Consider the following 17,586-nt stretch of genomic DNA (forward strand, 5'->3'; position numbering starts at 1 on the left):
TATAGAAAAGGTTTATTTCTTCTAATCTGATGTATTTGAGATGAAAATTTTCATAGCTTTTATTTGGCCTCCCCCTCTCGATATTTAAATAAATAGCAAAGGGTGTATTTTGAATAAATTAGTGAATTTAACATGGGTTTTGAGTGCTTGGTTTAATCCATAGACTCAAACTCAGTTATGTAATTGATTCTGTGTTTCTCTGAAAAGAGCAGTTGTGGTGTCTGGGATGTTAGGAGTCTTGGCTTGGAGCCTTTCTCTCTCCTAGTGAGCTGGGGCTGCTGGGACAGACAGACTGAGGGACACAGCCCTGCCTTCAAGGGTCCAACTGCCCATTGTTTGGCAGGGGGAGGGTATCAGACAAATTTTTCCCAGGGATGGTAAAAACTAGACTGACCTAGAAGGATGAGCAGATGTTCAACTTGTGGACAGGGTGCAGACAGCTGTTCCAGGCCAAGAGCAATATGAGTATGTGATCTTTGAAGTCACCAAGCTTTTTTGGCCTCCCTTTTCTACCTATAAAATAGAGACAGCTATACCTTCTTTTAGGGTTGTTGGAGAATTAAATGCAATTATATAAAGGGATGTGTTTTGAAAAAACTTGATTACAAATATAAGTCACCATTTTTCCATATGTCTTTCAGATAACTTAATGGGATGGTAGCAGCCAGGACTGATTTGACCCCATATTAAACAAAATAATGCAGAAGTCTCTTCTTTTCTTTTTACCTATTCTTTGCTGTCTGCAGTATGTGTGGGACCGAATGCTGGGAGGCTTCAAGCACAAGAATTTCAGGACTCGGGAAGGCACGTGTGTCTGCCTTGTTGCCACACTTAATGTGTAAGTCTGGGTGGGGCCTGAGGGTTTCCTTGGATGAACTGTTTTATTTTTAACTTTTTATTTAGAAATAACTATGGATTTCAGGAAGTTGCGAACAAATGTACTGGGAGGTGCTTTGCAACCCCTCTCCCCCACTGTTATCATCTTGTCTATGCAACGACAACACCAGGAAATTTATATTGATACAATCCATATAGCTTATTCCGATTCCTCCAGCCACACACATGTGTGTGCATTTCTGCACAGTTCTGTCACATGTGGAGCTCCAGGTAACTATCACCACTGTCAAGGTACAAATCTGTGCATCACCCCAGGCTCCCTCACATTGCCCCTTTGTAGTCAGTCCCTAACCACTGGCAACTGCTAATCTGATCTCCATCTCTATGGACTTTATTTCAGAACTGTTATTTCTGGGGCTGGGGGCCTTCCTCCAAACATATGAATTTATTTATTAAAAATTGTGTATTTACTTTTACATGTTTGAACTTCAGTCACTTTGGTACTTTTAAATACTCTCCATTTGATGCGATACACCTATCGAGACATTTTGTCTGCTGCTCAAAACAGTTTTTGAACACATCAATTTTTATGCCTTTTAGTGCTTCTGCTGTGTTTTTTTTGTTGCTGTTTTTTTGTTTGTTTGTTTTGGTTAGACCTCTTCCATATGGGCAAGAAGGTTCTTTGAGGACTTTTTTCATCCTGGGAAATAACTAGAAAGTTGCTTTGGGAGGGATCAGATGAAGAGGGAGGGTGGGCATGGAGTCATGCTGTTATTGGTTAAAAAACCGTCAAACACAGCGTGGTGTGGGCAGGTGTGCTCATAAATCACCCATCATGAAATGGGCAAACATGTTGAAAGAATCTTCAAAAAATACTCACTGAAGCTGAACACAGCCTCTCAGAACAGTACCAGCTGGTAGTAAACTGATACGGATGAGTTCCTGGAAGGTTTAGCTAGCAGGGGAAGTCTGTACTACAAGGAGCCCACCCTCCAGAAGGTAATTCCAGTTTCTTTTTGGGTCTTCCCTCGTAAATGGAATCATATACAGTGTAACCCTTTGAGAGCCTGGCTTTTTCCACTCCGCATACTCCCCTTGAGGTTGCATATATGTTGTTGCTAAAACAGTTGTTCATTTTTTCTTATTGCTGAGTAGAGTTCCATGACATAGAAGTATCACAATTTAACTATTTATTTGTTGAAGGACCTTGGAATCATTCACAATTTTTGGCTGTTAAAAATAAAACTGCTGTGAACATATGTACAAGTTTCTGTTTCACCCTCAGCTTTTATTTCTCTTGGGTCAGTGTAATTGCTATTCATTCGGTAAGTTCATTTCTAGTGTTAAAAGAAACTGCCAAACTTTTTTCCTGAGTTGTCTATACCATCTTATACTTCCATCAGCAATGTGTGAATGAATCAGTTTTTTCATATCCTTGCTAGCATTGAACGTTATCACTGATTTTAATTGGAGCCATTTTGATATGGGTGCAGTAGTATTTCAATGTGATTTGAGTTTGTATTTCTCTAATGACTGTTGATGCTGAACATTTTTCATGTGTTTATTTGTAGGAGAAGCTTTGTAAAATTAAAAATCACAAATCAGTTTTTCTGATCATGAAAGTAATGTTGTATATGTTGTGGAAAATTTACATGAAGAAAATAATGATTACCTAAAATTCTACTACCTTCAGATAATCACTATTGACTATGGTACTTTTATTATAGCCTGTAAAGTTAGATTATTTTTAACAACAAAATTGGGATTATAACATTTATATTACAATGTAAATTTTTTCCCTCCTCACATGTTAGCCTTTTCAGTGCCATTAAATTTGGTCATATGTATTGAAAGCTTTTAAAAAATGTTTCTAGCCTTTGATCACAGTAGTTTCACTTCTAAGAATGTATCCTTAGGAAGCAACCAGATTACCAGAGACAGTTGTATTCAGAAAGCATATTGTGACAGCGTTTATGGTGACTGTTGTAAACAAATATTCTCCAGCAGGGCAGTGTGTAGTTGGGATCCTCTGCAGCCATTTTATCACAGTCTTTTCATTCAGCTGTTATTACCTGAATGTCAGTAGTAGCATCAAGCTGTGCACAGAGGGAGAATTGAGGGACTCTTCAGTTTAGTTGTGTGTGCCAGGCTGGGCAAAATAGGAACCATTACTTGACAAAATAGTAATCCAGAGACAACTCTATGGGAGGTAAGAAAGACTGGGAAAGGCTGAGGCTCTCTCTCATTTGGTGTTAAAGGTTTAGGGCCAAATTGGAGAGCCTGAGTGCCAGGGAGAGGACGTGTCAGTGAGAAACACTAATAGTTTTGAACTCTGCCAAAAGGACACTTCAACACATTTATTTTGGAACCAGATGGGAAAGAGATTGGGAAGATAAGAAGGGGAGCTCCTGGGTGTAACGTAGCAACAGGGCCTTGGGGATGGAGAAGAAGAGGTGAGTGTGGGCAGAGTAGCTTCTTTCTTTTCTCTGTTCTCACCAACAATAAAACACTTGTTTTGCTTTCAGCTCTGGAGCACATACTTTGACACTAAGCAAGATTGTGCCACATATATGTAATTTACTTGGAGATCCAAACAGCCAGGTGAGTGTGATTTAATGAGAAGAAATAATCATTGGTTGTAGACAGTTAAGAAGCATTTGGTGTTCTGTGTGCATCTGATAGGTTGGTGGGACTTTATTCATCTTTATAGAACTCTTGATTATTGTTTAAGATAATTAGCATTTATTTTTTTTAAAAAATTTAAAATATATTTTATTGATTATTGCTATTACAGATGTCCCATTTCCCACCCTTCATTCCCCTCCGCCCTGCACACCCCCTCCCACTTGCATTCCCCCCCCCCCCCCCACCTTTTAGTTCATGTCCATGTATCATACATATTAAGTTCTTTGGCTTCTCCTTTTTCTATACCATTCCTAACCTCTTCCTTTTTATTTTGTACCTACCATTTATGCTACTTATTCTCTGTACCTTTTCCCTCCTCCCACTCCCCGACTGATAACTCTCCATGTGATCTCCCTGTCTGTGGTTCTGTTCCTGTTCCAGTTGTTTGCTTAGTTTGTTTTTGTTTTGTTTTTAGGTTCAGTTGTTAATAGCTGTGAGTTTGTTGTCATTTTACTGTTCACATTTTTGACCTTTTTCTTAGATAAGTCCCTTTAACATTTCATATAATAAAGGCTGGGTGATGATGAACTCCTTTAACTTGACCTTATCTGAGAAGCACTTTATCTGCCCTTCTATTATAAATGATAGCTTTGCTGGACACAGCAATCTTGGGCGTAGGTCCTTGCCTTTCCTGATTTAGAATACTTCTTTCCAGCCCCTCCTTGCCTGCAAGGTCTCTTTGGAGAAATCAGCTGACAGTCTGATGGGAACTCCTTTGTAGGTTACTGTCCCCTTATCTCTTGCTGCTTCTAGGATTCTCTCCTTCATTTTTACCTTGGCTAATGTAATTGTGGTGTGCCTTGGTGTGTTCCTACTTGGGTCCAACTTCTTTGGGATTCTCTGAGCTTCCTGAACTTCCTGGAAGTCTATTTCCTTTGCCAGATTGGGGAAGTTCTCCTTTATTAATTGTTCAGATAAGTTTTCCACTTGTTGCTCTTCCTGTTCTTCTGGCACCCTTATGATTTAGACCTTGGAATGTTTAAAGATGTTCTGGAGTTTCCTAAGCCTCTCATTTCTTTGAATTCTTGTTTCTTCCTTCTGTTTTGGTTGGATGTTATTTCTTCCTAATGGTTCAAACCGTTGATTTGAGTCCTGGGTTTCCTTCCTGTCACTGTTGGTTCCCTGTAGATTTTTCTTTATTTCACATAATGCAATCTTCATTGCTGCCTGGGTCTTTTTTGTGCCGTTGATGTACTCAGTGAGTTCCTGGAGCATCCTGATAACCAGTGTTTTGAACTGTGCATCTGATAGGTTGGCAGTCTCTTCGTCACTTAGTTGTGTTTTTTCTGGAGCTTTGAACTGTTCTTTCATGTGGGCCATTTTTTTTTTGTCTTGGCACACCAGTTACATTGTAAGGGGCGGGGCCTTAGGTGTTCACCAGGGTGGGGCAACCCATGTCACTGCCTTGTGATGCTGTATGTGGAGGAGGGGTCCAAGAGGGAACAGTGCCACTTGCTCAGCTCTCTGCCGTCTTTCAGTCACTTCATCCGCTACCCACAAGCAATTTGGGCCCTTCTGATGCTGATTCCCAGGTGGTTGGGTTTGTGTATGTTCTAGGACCCTGTGGGTCTCCAACAAACTCTCCTGTGAGGTTGTGAGTTTTTCCTGCTGCCGCCTCAACCCCCACAGGTATTTTCAGTCAGAGGTTTTGAGGGTTTATTTCCCTGCACTGGAACCCTGGGTTGTGTGGTTTGTCTTGCTCCCCAGTTATTTTTTCCGGTTTGTCTGCACACGAATGTGGGACTCTCCAGTCTATAAGCCACTGCCTCATCTGGTCCTCCAGCTACCGCCTTGCTGCAAGTCCTCTCCACCCAGCTGCCCATCTCCACCACTCCTACCACTCCTCCTTCTTTAACTCCTTGGTTGTCAGACTTCCATGCAGTTTGATTTTCTGTCAGTTCTGTTGTTTTTTGTTTTTAAATTTGCTGTTGTCCTTCTTTTGATTGTGCAAGGAGGCACAGTGTGTCTACCTATGCCTCCATCTTGGCCAGAAGTCTCTAGATAATTAGCATTTATAATGCTCATTAGCATTTATAAGATATCATTGGTAAATGTGGTGACCACTCTGCCCTCTTCTCTATGTGGGCTGAGACTTAATTAGCCCATATAGTGATGTCCTCCAGACCAGCCTCCAAGATATTACTCTGGCTATCATCTTTGCAGCCAAAAGAGTGTGGGCATAGGGGCGAGTGATCAGTGCTCATTGAAGTCAAACAGTAATTGCCTGTGGGGTGAGGGAAATTGATTGGAAAGGACCTTGGAAGTTTTCTGAGGTAATGGTGGAAATGTTATGTGTTGTTGCTTTTCATGGTGGCTATAACTGGTGTGTACACCTGTGGAAACTCCTTGACCCCTTAAGCACTATAGATATTTTATGTAAATTTTACCTAAATTAAAACCAAAACAATACAAAAAACCCAAAGCCTGCAAACAAAGTACTACTTCCTCAGTATAGGGGGTGGGAGAGGAGCTGGTAATATATGACCGGTTACCAGGTAGCTCATGAAGGCTTCCAGGTCAGGGGTCCAGAACTGTTCCAGTTTTCTTGCCTCATTCAGTTCTACTTATCACTGAGTCATTTGTATGACATTAAGAAAAACATTTTATTAGATAAAGGGGCTCAAAATAAAAACAAAAATTTACCAAAGAAATATATGTAAACAGGTCTTCATTAAAAATCTTGATTTGTAATTGCTCAAGTGCCTTCCTGCTTTCATCAGCTCTTGGGACACCTCCCATGTATTGTCTTATCCTTTCATCTTCATTTCATCTTTGCCTTTAATCTCAGTTACATTTTTGCACCTTCTCTCTGCTGCTCTCTAGGCTGCTTTTCTTTCTGTCTGTAGTAGGCTCACTGTCCTAGCTGTCTCCTCAGGTCTCCCCTCCTGATACCCACTTTTTTGCATGCATTCTCTAATCTAGCCTTAAATATATGACATTGGAAATATAATTTCTAGATATTTTTATTTACAAAATCATATTTTATGTTCAACATTAATTGAAAGAAACCCTTTTTTCCTTGGCTGGCATGGCTCAGTATGTTGAGTGCCAGCCTGCGAACTGAAAAGTTGCTGGTTCAATTCCCAGTTGGGGCACATGCCTGAATTGTGGGCCAGGTTTTCCGGTTGGGGGTGTGCAAGAGGCAACAGATTGAAGTTTCTCTCACACATTGGTGTTTCTGTTCCTCTCTTTTCTCCCTCCCTTCCCCTCTCTCTAAAAAATAAAAATCCTTTTTAGAAAATAAAAAATAAAAGTTATTTAAAAACTCTAAATTGCCCCTCTCCGCTTTTTGGTGTTATACCCTCCATTTTTGTTTTCTGTGGGGAAAAATGTCCTTTATAGAGGTAACACTTTGAGGATATCACTGCTGCCACATGATACCCTTTAGTGCAGCAGAAAAGTCAGCCTGGCTAGTCACATTTGTTCCCAGTGCAGTTGCTTACTTTGGCCACAGAGGTGATATGAGTAGTCACGCTGGGCCTGTGAGAGATGAAAATTGGGGGTAAAATGAGGTTGGTGCTATATGGGCAGCTGTCAGCAGTTTGTAGGAGACAGATACAGCCAGAATATTCCAGACTGAGATTTCTGAAGATAATTGTGTATTCATATCTGCCTTCATAGTGTTTTATCTGCACGTATATGTATGCAGGCACAAACACACACAGTCCACATCTCCCAGGACCAGTCCTGCCAGGAAACTTCCCAGTGCTTCTCATTAGTTTTTCCTGCTAGTCTATGGCCCTTGAGAGTCAGGACTGTAACTTGCTCATTATTGTTCTAGGACTGCATTCCAGCAGTTTTAAGATTGAGTCAATACCCCACAGCTGTTTGAGTATCTTGATTTTCTTAGCTGTTTATGTCTCAAACCAAAAAGGACAGTTGTGTCTTATCAATGCTGTCCTTGCACTGTGGTACTTGACGTTACAGTCAGTCTTCAGCTCTAGTATGGAGAGTTTGCCCCTGGCTCTACAGAATGCGGCTGACACTTAATGGGAACTCTGCAGACACTCCTGCCTTAGAGGACGCCAGTTCATCTGCATATTGTTCTGAGTGCAGAGTGACTCAGAGCCAGGGAACCCCCTCAGAAGCTTCTCAGAGTGGCCCACAGATAGATATAAAGAATGTGTGCTTAGGATGCTTTTGGCTCCAAGTAAATGAAGTCCCAACTCAAAAATGCTAGAGCAGGGGGAGAGTATATCACCCTGTATTAAGAGGAAGGGGACTCTAGGGTTTGTTAGTGGATCAGTGATTTACCAAGATACTTAGGGTCTTGGCCATTTCAGTCCTTATGCTTGTCCTTTGCAGCTTTCCCCAGGGCCACAGTTCAGGGATAGCCCAGCGGCATGCTGCATGTTCAGCAGGCTGAATAGACAAAACCCTGGTGCTTCCTGTGTTCTTCTCCTTCACTTTTTCCATGTTGAAAGGTCCAAACTTACATAGAAGTGGAAAGAATGGCAGTGCATAACCTTGTGTCTGTCATTGAACTTCAACAACTAATAAGACAAGGCTGGTTTAGTTCCATCTGTTTTTCCTCTCCATCCCAGTATTTTGAAACAAATCTTAGATATCATTTCATTTAATTCTTAAATACTCTGAAAGATGAGGACTCTGTTTCTTCAAAAACATAACTTTAACACTATTATTCCCCCTGCTCGTCAATAATGAGTAATTCTTATCATCAGACACCCAGTCAGTGTTCGCTTTTTCCTAAATGTCTCATGTTTTCTTTAAGCTTCCTGCATTTCTCTTTGTAAGGGCAAAGAAGCATTTTTCTGAAGTTTCCTGTAGACACCCACTCTCCCCACCACTGCCGCCATGTATGTTTTATTGTTGAGAATGACATCCCTTGCCCTTTTGTTACCCAATAGCTGGGAATGGACTGGGATTATGTGATGGTTACTTCCTTATCTGAGAACAGGATTTCCTTCCTTTAGTGGAGATTGCAGAACAAGGCCTGTGTGTTTTGACAAGGAAGATGGGGCAGTGGCTCTAACAAAGGCAGCTTGCCATCCAAGACATCATATACATAGGAAGTCCCTTTTCTTTTCTTTTTTAAAAAATTTTAATTGATTTTTTTAAGGGGGGGTGGGGAGAGGGAAACATTGATTTGTTGTTACACTTAAGGAAGTCCCGTTTATAGATGAGTTTGACACATCTTCAAAGCCTAAAAACATCTTAAAATGTTTGAGAACTGTTGACCTCAATGCTCTCCGCAGCTGGACAATACTCAGTAGGGGAGAGGGCAAGCCTTTGTTTAGGGCTTGACCAATACTTGAGAAATGGGGAGGTGGGGCTGCAGGCCTTAGGTGGCATTGCAGTGCATCTGACCCCTGTAGAGTCTGGGCAGGTCTGTGGCACCTGCTTTCTAAGGCAGGCTGGCTGTGGGGCTGCACTGCTGTTCTCAGAGGACAGGGTAGATTTGGCTTCCCACTAATTTACAGGTGCCCTCCCTTTCCCCGGAGGTGAAGCCCTTCCTTGAGTTCTAGGCTTTCTGACTTTGACACCCAGTTCTAAAGTGAAAAGGATGTGAGCATCTTCATTCAGAGGTAGAAGTCTGCTGCCCATTCTGTTATTTATCTGCTGTGGGACCCACAGGTGGCTAGCCTCTCCAGCCTCCATGCCCTCCTCTGTGTCACAGTTCACAGTGGCCCTGTGAGGAAGGTCATAGACTTGAAGACCTCAGACTGTAAAATATTCAACTTGGGCCTGGCAGGTAGTATTTAACATATGAGGCTCTTGTCTTTTGCATTCCTAATGGCCTGAAATGTTAGGGTTCCTTTCTGTAGTGAGTTTGAGGGTAGGCAGAAATACACTTTCTTTCTGAACCATTTGAGAGTATGATACAGACATGATATTTTTATTCTCTACCTGCTTCAGTGTGTATCTCCTAAAAACAAGGGTATTTTCTTATATAACAATGCCATTTTCATATTCAAGAAATTTAATGTTGCTACAATGACAATTTGTGATATACAGTCCATATTCAAATTTCCCCAAGTTTTTTTTTTTTTAAATTCCATTTTGTTTCTTGAGCCTTATTTATTGCTGCTTCCTTAGCTCATACTTATGTTGTGCCAGGCTGCTTACTTGCTCTTCCTGAAGCATATGCCCTTCACACCTGCTTTCATGCCTTTGTACAGACTATGCCTTATTTGGCACCTGTCTCATTCCATCTTTACTTGGTAAAATGCAGTCCTTGTAAGCACATTTTAAGTGGTTCCTTCCTCTTCCATAAAATGTTTCTTGGTATACTGTGGTGTGCTTTTTCCCTTTAACTGTACAAACCCTTTGTACGTTTTTATAAAATTGTTTTTATTACCTCTTATTCTGTGTTAAATGTAGAATTTATGGACTTTTTCCTATTTCCCTTTTAGGACTATGAGCTCTTTTTTACCCAGTTTCAATTTTTAAAATTTTTATCAGCTTCTTATTGAATATAGGGCTCTGTGTAGCCTATACTACCCATTTTTTCTCTTTCACTAAATGTTTGACCTAAATCCAGAATACATTACGTGGTGTTTTATTTTTAGTATAATCATTTTTTTGTAGTGCTTTCTAATTTGGAAAGATGCCCTGAAAGTTCTAGTTTACTGACATCATCTTAAAGAATGAAAAAAACAAAGGGATATGGACTTGAATATAGGGATGGGACCTAAATTTTTTTCTACTCCTTGGAATTGTACCTACAGAATCAAAACTGTTAAAATGTTAAACATGGCTTCATCTAGTCAAATGTGTAGAAAGGACTGTATTCATAGTTGCATCGGTACATTGGTGATAAACCTGGGGTGGTGTATAGCCTATTGTGCCCCAGCAGGAAGTGCTGCGGGGTGACACAGAGTAGCTGTAAGATCTCTTCTTTTACACCCAGGTTCGAGATGCAGCAATAAACAGCTTAGTGGAAATCTACAGACATGTAGGAGAACGTGTGAGGGCAGATCTGGGTAAAAAAGGATTGCCGCAATCCCGGTGAGTTCAGACTTTTTTTCTTTTCTTCGCTTTTTCAGTTAACATTTTGGTTTGTGCTATGTACTTTGTTGTGATAATTTGACTCAAAGAATGCATGGTTAGTAGATTGGTGGTTGGAGATCTTGTCCAGATCATACATCGGGGTCCCCTCCTAGACATCTAGCCAAGTCCTATGCCATATCCTGATTTTGGAAGCATATTTAAAATTGATTGACTTTGATAATTCAGCATTCTTTTGGTTCATGTGGTTCTAAATCTTGCATACACACAGCACCTGGTTGTAGTATGTGCTCCGAATATATTTGAATGAATGGAGCCTTTCTAGAATGAATTTTGTTTGGAAAACATCTTTGAAATGGTAGTTTTCTGTTCAGTAACATCAGCCTCACCATGTAGAAGCCAGGGCAAGGGGATCAGCATCTTATCAGAATCAAGACATCTTGAGTACACAGATGTCTCAGTTTTAGTCAGACTTTTAAAAACAGTGATCAGCTGGATATTTATAATTTGAGCTGTTATGTAGAAATCTTAACACCAAATGAATTCTAAATCCTTTGCCCCACCCCATTCCTTTAGGCAATGTGAAAACCCTGAGAAGTTAGACATGGACAGGGCACACAAAGCTGTGTGTCAGAGCCTCCCACTGTGGCCATGGAAACAGCAGGGGCCCAAAGACATAAAGTGACTTGAGAAATCACACAGCTACCAAGAGTCAGAGCTAAGGTTGTAGCCCTGTTCTCTGACTCACCTTTTAATGTTCTTTATCCTGTTTCACAAGTGTTCACCAGCATCTAGATAAGGGCTGGAATATTGAAATATACAGGAGTCATATATTTCATTTGATGAAATGTGACAGAGGTGGGCCCCTCACCCTAAGGTAGGGGTTCCGTGAGCAGCTGAGTGGGGCTGTACTTCTTATAGAGTCATATCTGACCCATTGTCACTATCGCCATGGCCTCTGTGCTGTGTACAAGATGGGAATAAAACTACTTTCATGTGCTTTACAAAGGGTAATCTATGAGAAGAGAATTTTTATGTCCATGTTTTATTGGCCTCAGCCTTGTGGATTTTGAATGGATGGTGAGAACAATTGGGTGACAGACAAACTTAGACAAAACTATTAGCCTCTTGGGCAAAATTGCAGGACACAGATGAACAGGAAGAGCAGGGGCTGGAGGGAGGGGGCTGTTTGATGATGTCATGATCATTGTTGGGAAAACAGGCCTCCTTAGGCAGTAGATTCTCACCTGCTTCAAGGATGGCCTTACCATGCTGTTTAGCTCATGGTGGCCTTAGGCCATGAACAAACCATCCATCTTAGCATTTGGATTCCTGCATAATGTTCAGAGGTTGCTGTAGTGAGCTAATAGGTCTGGGGAAATGACACGGTGATTGACATGTAGAGAGCTGGGTGCAGAAAAAAGTCAGCATAGCAGACCTGAAACTGCTGTTTCTAAAAATGCCTGCTTGCAGAATTGGCCCCAGGCTGGTGCTGGAAACTTGGATTTTGGGAGGGTTTCCATTACTCCTAAAGACAGGTGACAGCCCTGGCCACTATGGCTCAGTTGGAGCATTGTCCTGTAAACCGGAAGGTTGCAGGTTTGTTTCCTAGTCAGGGCACATGCCTAGGTTGTGGGTTCAGTCCCTAGGTGGGGCACATATCAGAGGCAACCAATCCATGTTTCTCTTTCACATCATCAATATTTTTCTCCCTCTCTCTCTCCGTTCCCCTCTCTCTAAAATCAGTAAGCATGTCCTTGGATGAGGATTAAAAAAAAGTGAGATTAAGAGTGGCTCACTGTACCCCAACTGTAGGTGTTAGGCTGAACACGTGCTTTCCTTCTGGGAGTCCGACATTTTGGTAAGCACGAGGCAAAGGGGGTCTAATGTGACTAGCTCTGGTAAAAATCCCAAGTACTGAGTCTCTAATGAGTGGACAGCATTTCTTACGTTGTCATAACCCCTTGCTGGAGGAATTAACCACCTCCTGTGTCACTTCACCAATAGAGGCTTTAGGAAGCTTGTGTCTGGTGCCTCTGGTCTTCATCCCACATACCTTTTTCCTTTGCTTGGTTTTTCTTTGTATTCTTGTAACAGGGTGCAGCCAAGAGGGGAGCCCCAAATAGGGATTTGGAATGGGGTCCAGAACTCTAGGTGTCTAAGAAATATTAGAAAGATATATAGGATGTCCTCCCCATTCCCCCCCTCCCACAGGTGTGGGTTGGGGGAAGGGACACATGGAGCAGGAACATGCAAAGCTGTTTGTACAGCCACAGCTTTGCAGCTAACCTCTGGCGTGGTCGTTTAACATATCTGTAACCTTTAACTGGTTGCATAGATATGTTAAATAGCTGAGGCCATGCTTGGAGCCAGGGGGATGGAAGTCACTTCCACTCAAGCTGTAACTGGGGGCAGCTCCCCCTGGTTATAGCACCTGCATGAGAGCCTGGAGAAGATTGTCTCTATGACATGGGGCCACACCTGCCCAGACTTACAATGACAGCCCAGTAAAGCTGGAAGGAAACGGGAGTGCTGGCAAGTGTAGACAATTGTGGGAGGAGTTGGAAATGGGGCTGCAGAGGAGAATTGCCATGGGGATTTAAACCCAGACTCAGCAGCCATTAAGGAGAGAGGACCATGTGGCTATAGCAATAGAGGAGAGAGCCACGTGCTTCTGGCAGATTGGAGACCCCCACAGCCAAGGGAGGGGAAACCACGAGGTTTTGCCAGAATGGGGATTTCCACAGTTTTGCTGAGAAGAACCATACAGTTTTGGCCAGAGTGGGGACTCCTGCAGCTTTGGTAGAAGAGGATCGCGTGGCTTTGGGGTGCTCCCTTTGGCCACATGGCCTGGGAAGCAGAAGAGACTACCTGGAAGAAGGGTGAAAGAATTCCTGCCAGTAGGCCATGAGAAGGTGCCACATGGTTTTGGATTAATTAGAGATACTGCCTGGATGGCGACACAGCTGACTGTGTCAGGAGCCTGGATCCTGGACGCTTGCTTCTTTTCCTGAGTTACGGTACCCCAAATTAGGGCAGGGGGAAAGGAAGCACTGTGGGCATCTGTGGGTATCCAAAAGTTCTTTGATTTTTTAAAAATATATTTTACTGATGATGCTATTACAGTTGTTCCATTTCCCCACTTCACTTCCCTCCACCCTCTCCCACCCACATTCCCCCACTTTAGTTCATGTCCATGGGTCATAACTTCTTTAGCTTCTGCATTTCCTATATTGTTCTTGCCCTCTCCCTGTCTATTTTCTACCTACCATCTATGCTACTTATTCTCCATACCTTTTCCCACTCTCTCCTCCTCCCACTCCCCTGTTGCTAACCCTCCATGTGATCTCCATTTCTGTAGTTCTGTTCCTGTTCTAGTTGTTTGCTTAGTTCATTTTTGTTTTTGTTTTAGGTGTGGTTGTTAGTAATTGTGAGTTTGCTGTCATTTTACTATACATGTTTTTTATCTTCTTTTTCTCAGATAAGTCCCTTTAATGTTTCATATAATAAGGGCTTGGTGATGATGAACTCTTTTAACTTGACCTTATCTGAGAAGCACTTTATCTGTCCTTCCATTCTAAACAAAAGCTTTGCTGGATAGAGCAATCTGGAATGTAGGTCCTTGCCTTTCCTCACTTGGAATACTTCCTTCCAGCCCCTTCTTGCCTCTAAGGTCTCTTTTGAGAAATCAGCTGACAGTCTGATGGGAACTCCTTTGTAGGTGACTGTCTCCTTACTTCTTGCTGCTTCTAGGATTCTCTCCTTCATTTTTACCTTGGCTAATGTAATTGTGATGTGCCTTGGTGTGTTCCTCCCCGGGTCCAACTTCTTTGGGACTCTCTGAGCTTCCTGGATTTCCTGGAAGTCTATTTCCTTTGCCAGATTGGGGAAGTTCTCCTTTATTATTTACTCAAAAAACTTTTCCACTTGTTGCAATTCCTCTTCCCTTTCTGGTACCCCTGTAATTTGGATGTTGGAACGTTTCAAGCTGTCTTGGAGAGGTTCCTAAGCTTCTCCTGATTTTTTTGAATTCATATTTGTCCATTCTTTTCTGTTTGGTTGTTTCTTTCTTCCTTCTGGTCCACTCCACTGATTAGAGTCCCAGTTTCCTTCCCATCATTATTGGTTCCCTGTGCATTTTCCTTCACTTCACTTAGTGTAGCCTTCATTTTGTCATCTAATTTGTGACCAGATTCAACCAATTCTGTGAGCATCTTGATCACTAGTGCTTTGAACTGTACATCTGATATGTTGGCTGTCTCTGGGTTGCTTAGTTGTATTTGCTGTGGAGCTTTGATCTGTTCTTTGTTTTGGGCCATTTTTTTGTGTGTATGTTGTTGCGCCTGTTAGGTATGAGGGGCGGAGCCTTAGGTGTTCACCAGGGCTGGTCAACCCAGTCTCTGGGTTGTGACGCTGTATATGGGGGCAGGGTCTGAGAGGGAACGATGGTGCTTGCTCCTCTCTCTGTGGGATTTCAGTCTCTTCTGCCACTTCACCCACACAAACTGGGCCCTTCTGGTGCTGATTCCTAGGTGGATGGGCTTGTGTATGTTCTAGGACCCTGTGGGTCTCTCCAACGCATTCTCCTGTGAGGCAGGGAGTCTCTCCCTGCGCCTCAACCCCCGCAGGTGTTTTCAATCAGTGTCGCGAGGCTCTGTTTCCCGGCGCTGGGACCTTGGGTTGCGCATCCTGTCTCACTGCCCAATTTTGCATGGTTTATCTGTGTGTGAATGTGGGATTGCAGGGACAGCCAGGCACCTTGCATGCAGTGTCTCACTTCATAGTCACCACCTCGCTGGGTCTGCCAGCCACCTGTGCGCCCAGGTCCGCCTGCTGTGGTCTTGTGCTCTGGATGCCTTATGCACCCAGGATATGTGTTATGAATCCGGTGCCACTGCTTTTTGTGTCACTACCCCTCTCTGCACCCAGCTGCCCGACTCCGCCCCTCCTACCGTCCGGATGAATGTGTCTATTTTAACTCCTTGGTTGTCCAACTTCCATACAGTTCAATTTTCTGTCAGATCTGGTTGTTACCTTGTTTCTAAATTGTTGCTGACCTTATTTTGGTTGTGTGAGGAGGCATAATGTGTCTACCTAAGCCTCCATCTTGGCTGAAGTCAAGACTTTGATATTTTAATGAAGACATTAGGTCACTACCTTAAGTCTGTATAGCTTTAAAGAAACATTTCCTTTCCTTTTCACAAATCTCTGGCATTGAGAGACGTCTTTCCTCGGGCGGCGGACAGTCGAACCTAGTGGGGGGGGGGTCCTTTTGGTAATAGTATATTGTGCCCCCCCTTGGCTGCTGTATGTGTGTTCTGTAATAGTTTTTGGCATCCCTGGGTGGGCCAATAATTGCCCCCCCCCCCGTCTGTTCTGTAACATTCTTACACGATTGTCCTGTAATAATCATAGCTGTGAATTGTGACTATATGGTGAGTACTGTGAGTTGTCTTGGCGAATTGTTAAATGTCAGAGTGGCCTGTGGGATCCTCAGTAACAGAAGGTGTTTTAAATAAGGTCCCAAGGCAGTTAAGCCAGAACTGGGGTTAGAACCTTCTCTTCCAGACTCCCATCATGTGTTTAATGTGTTCTTTCTACTAACAAATATTTTTAAAAAACATTTAAAGAGCTATGGAAGAGCTGGGCCTCCATGAGTAGGAATGGGGGTTTCTGCCATCTCGTGTTACCTGAAATTTTTCCAAAAAATTCTGAAGCAAGTGGAGAGGGTATTCCTTGTGAAATGGACGCATATGCTTCACAACCATTATTGTAACACTGTAGAATACACGATGCTTGGAGAACTGGGCCAATAGTTCTTTGAGAACTTTGCTGTAGTAAAAGAAGCTGAAACTTCAAGTTTTCAAGACAGTTACCTAAGATCTAGCGTTGTGAGGGTCAGAGGCTGTGACTGCCACCTTTATTTGGTTGGGGATGTGTCCAAATGGAATGAGACTTTTAAAGAATCTTGTTGTTGGGGAAATTCAGTACTTGTTATATGTGGTTCCAAGTGGCTAACTAATATTTTAGACTTCTGTTACATCATTATAGTTTTTTATTTTTTATTTTTGTAATATGTGCATAGCAGATTTTTCAGCTTAGCAAGATTCCATAGGACTAATAAAATATTATAGAAATTGCTTAATGCTTTCTAAAACTTGGGTTTGGTCCAAGAATAAAAATGTTGACCCTCATGAGTTTGTGTATTGCTATATTTGAGAAGATGATTAACTATAAGAAATACATAACAAAAAAGAATGACTTAATAATCAGCTAAATGACTTATATAATAAGTAATCTCATTTGAACAGTAGTTTTCTTTGTTCATTTCACATTTGGGAAAAGGGACTTTTACATTTATCAGCTTCACTTTGGAGGAGCTGGAATTATGCTTTTGGGCCATGGATTAAAAGTTATGGGTCTTGTCATCTGGTGGCTAAAATGATACTGAGCCAGATAATACAGTGGAGATGGGAGGGTCTCTGCACCCATGTAGGATCTCAGCATAATTGAGCTGTGTACTTCAGTTAATACAGTATTTGGCCATTTTACATGATTTACCACATTATTTTTATAGTTCTTCTACATTATGTGTTCAGAAAGTAAGTATACAATTTGTAGCTATTATAAATGTCATATAGTTATGCGATATGGTCACTAAATAAAACATAAATAGACCTCTTGTAACTCCTGTGGCTTACTTTCATAGACTTGTGCTTTTAGCATGCTTTGACACTTCACTGTCCTCCCATTGTATATTCAAGAAAATATTTTTATTCAGTGTGGTATATGTAGTTTTGAAGCTATGGGTAAAAAATACTCATGTTAAGTTTTTCTCTGGTACCATCATGTGGAAACCAAGATCTTGAAACAGCAGCTGCTTTAAACCTGAAGATAATTTAATTTGTAGATGGAGCTTATGCGTGTTGTCGATGTATTATAATAACTATTTGATAAACTTACTTGGTGAACCAGAAGTTTTGAGTAGTTCTCATAATATTTGTTTTACTATTTCAGTCTATTTAAAAAATTTATAAACATTCATTAGACACTATTACTTAGTGATATGTATTAAGGGAAAAATGGAAAGTTATT

At 41.8% G+C, this 17,586-nt stretch overlaps 1 protein-coding gene across 31 annotated transcripts in view; it reads left to right on the forward strand.

The window, feature by feature from the left end:
• Nucleotides 1–17,586, forward strand: part of CLASP1 (cytoplasmic linker associated protein 1) — a 286,688-nt gene that overhangs the window by 104,790 nt on the left and 164,312 nt on the right. For all 31 annotated transcript variants that reach the window (XM_045826128.1, XM_045826129.1, XM_045826134.1 and 28 more), the window contains exons 5-7: nucleotides 747–838; nucleotides 3,363–3,438; nucleotides 10,394–10,491. In XM_045826128.1, coding sequence (XP_045682084.1) covers nucleotides 747–838; nucleotides 3,363–3,438; nucleotides 10,394–10,491 — 266 coding nt within the window. The remainder of the gene's footprint in view (nucleotides 1–746; nucleotides 839–3,362; nucleotides 3,439–10,393; nucleotides 10,492–17,586) is intronic.

This window comes from Phyllostomus hastatus, unplaced genomic scaffold, assembly GCF_019186645.2.
Source record: "Phyllostomus hastatus isolate PE091 unplaced genomic scaffold, TTU_PhHast_1.1 phas_scaffold_60, whole genome shotgun sequence".
Lineage (NCBI taxonomy): Eukaryota > Metazoa > Chordata > Mammalia > Chiroptera > Phyllostomidae > Phyllostomus > Phyllostomus hastatus.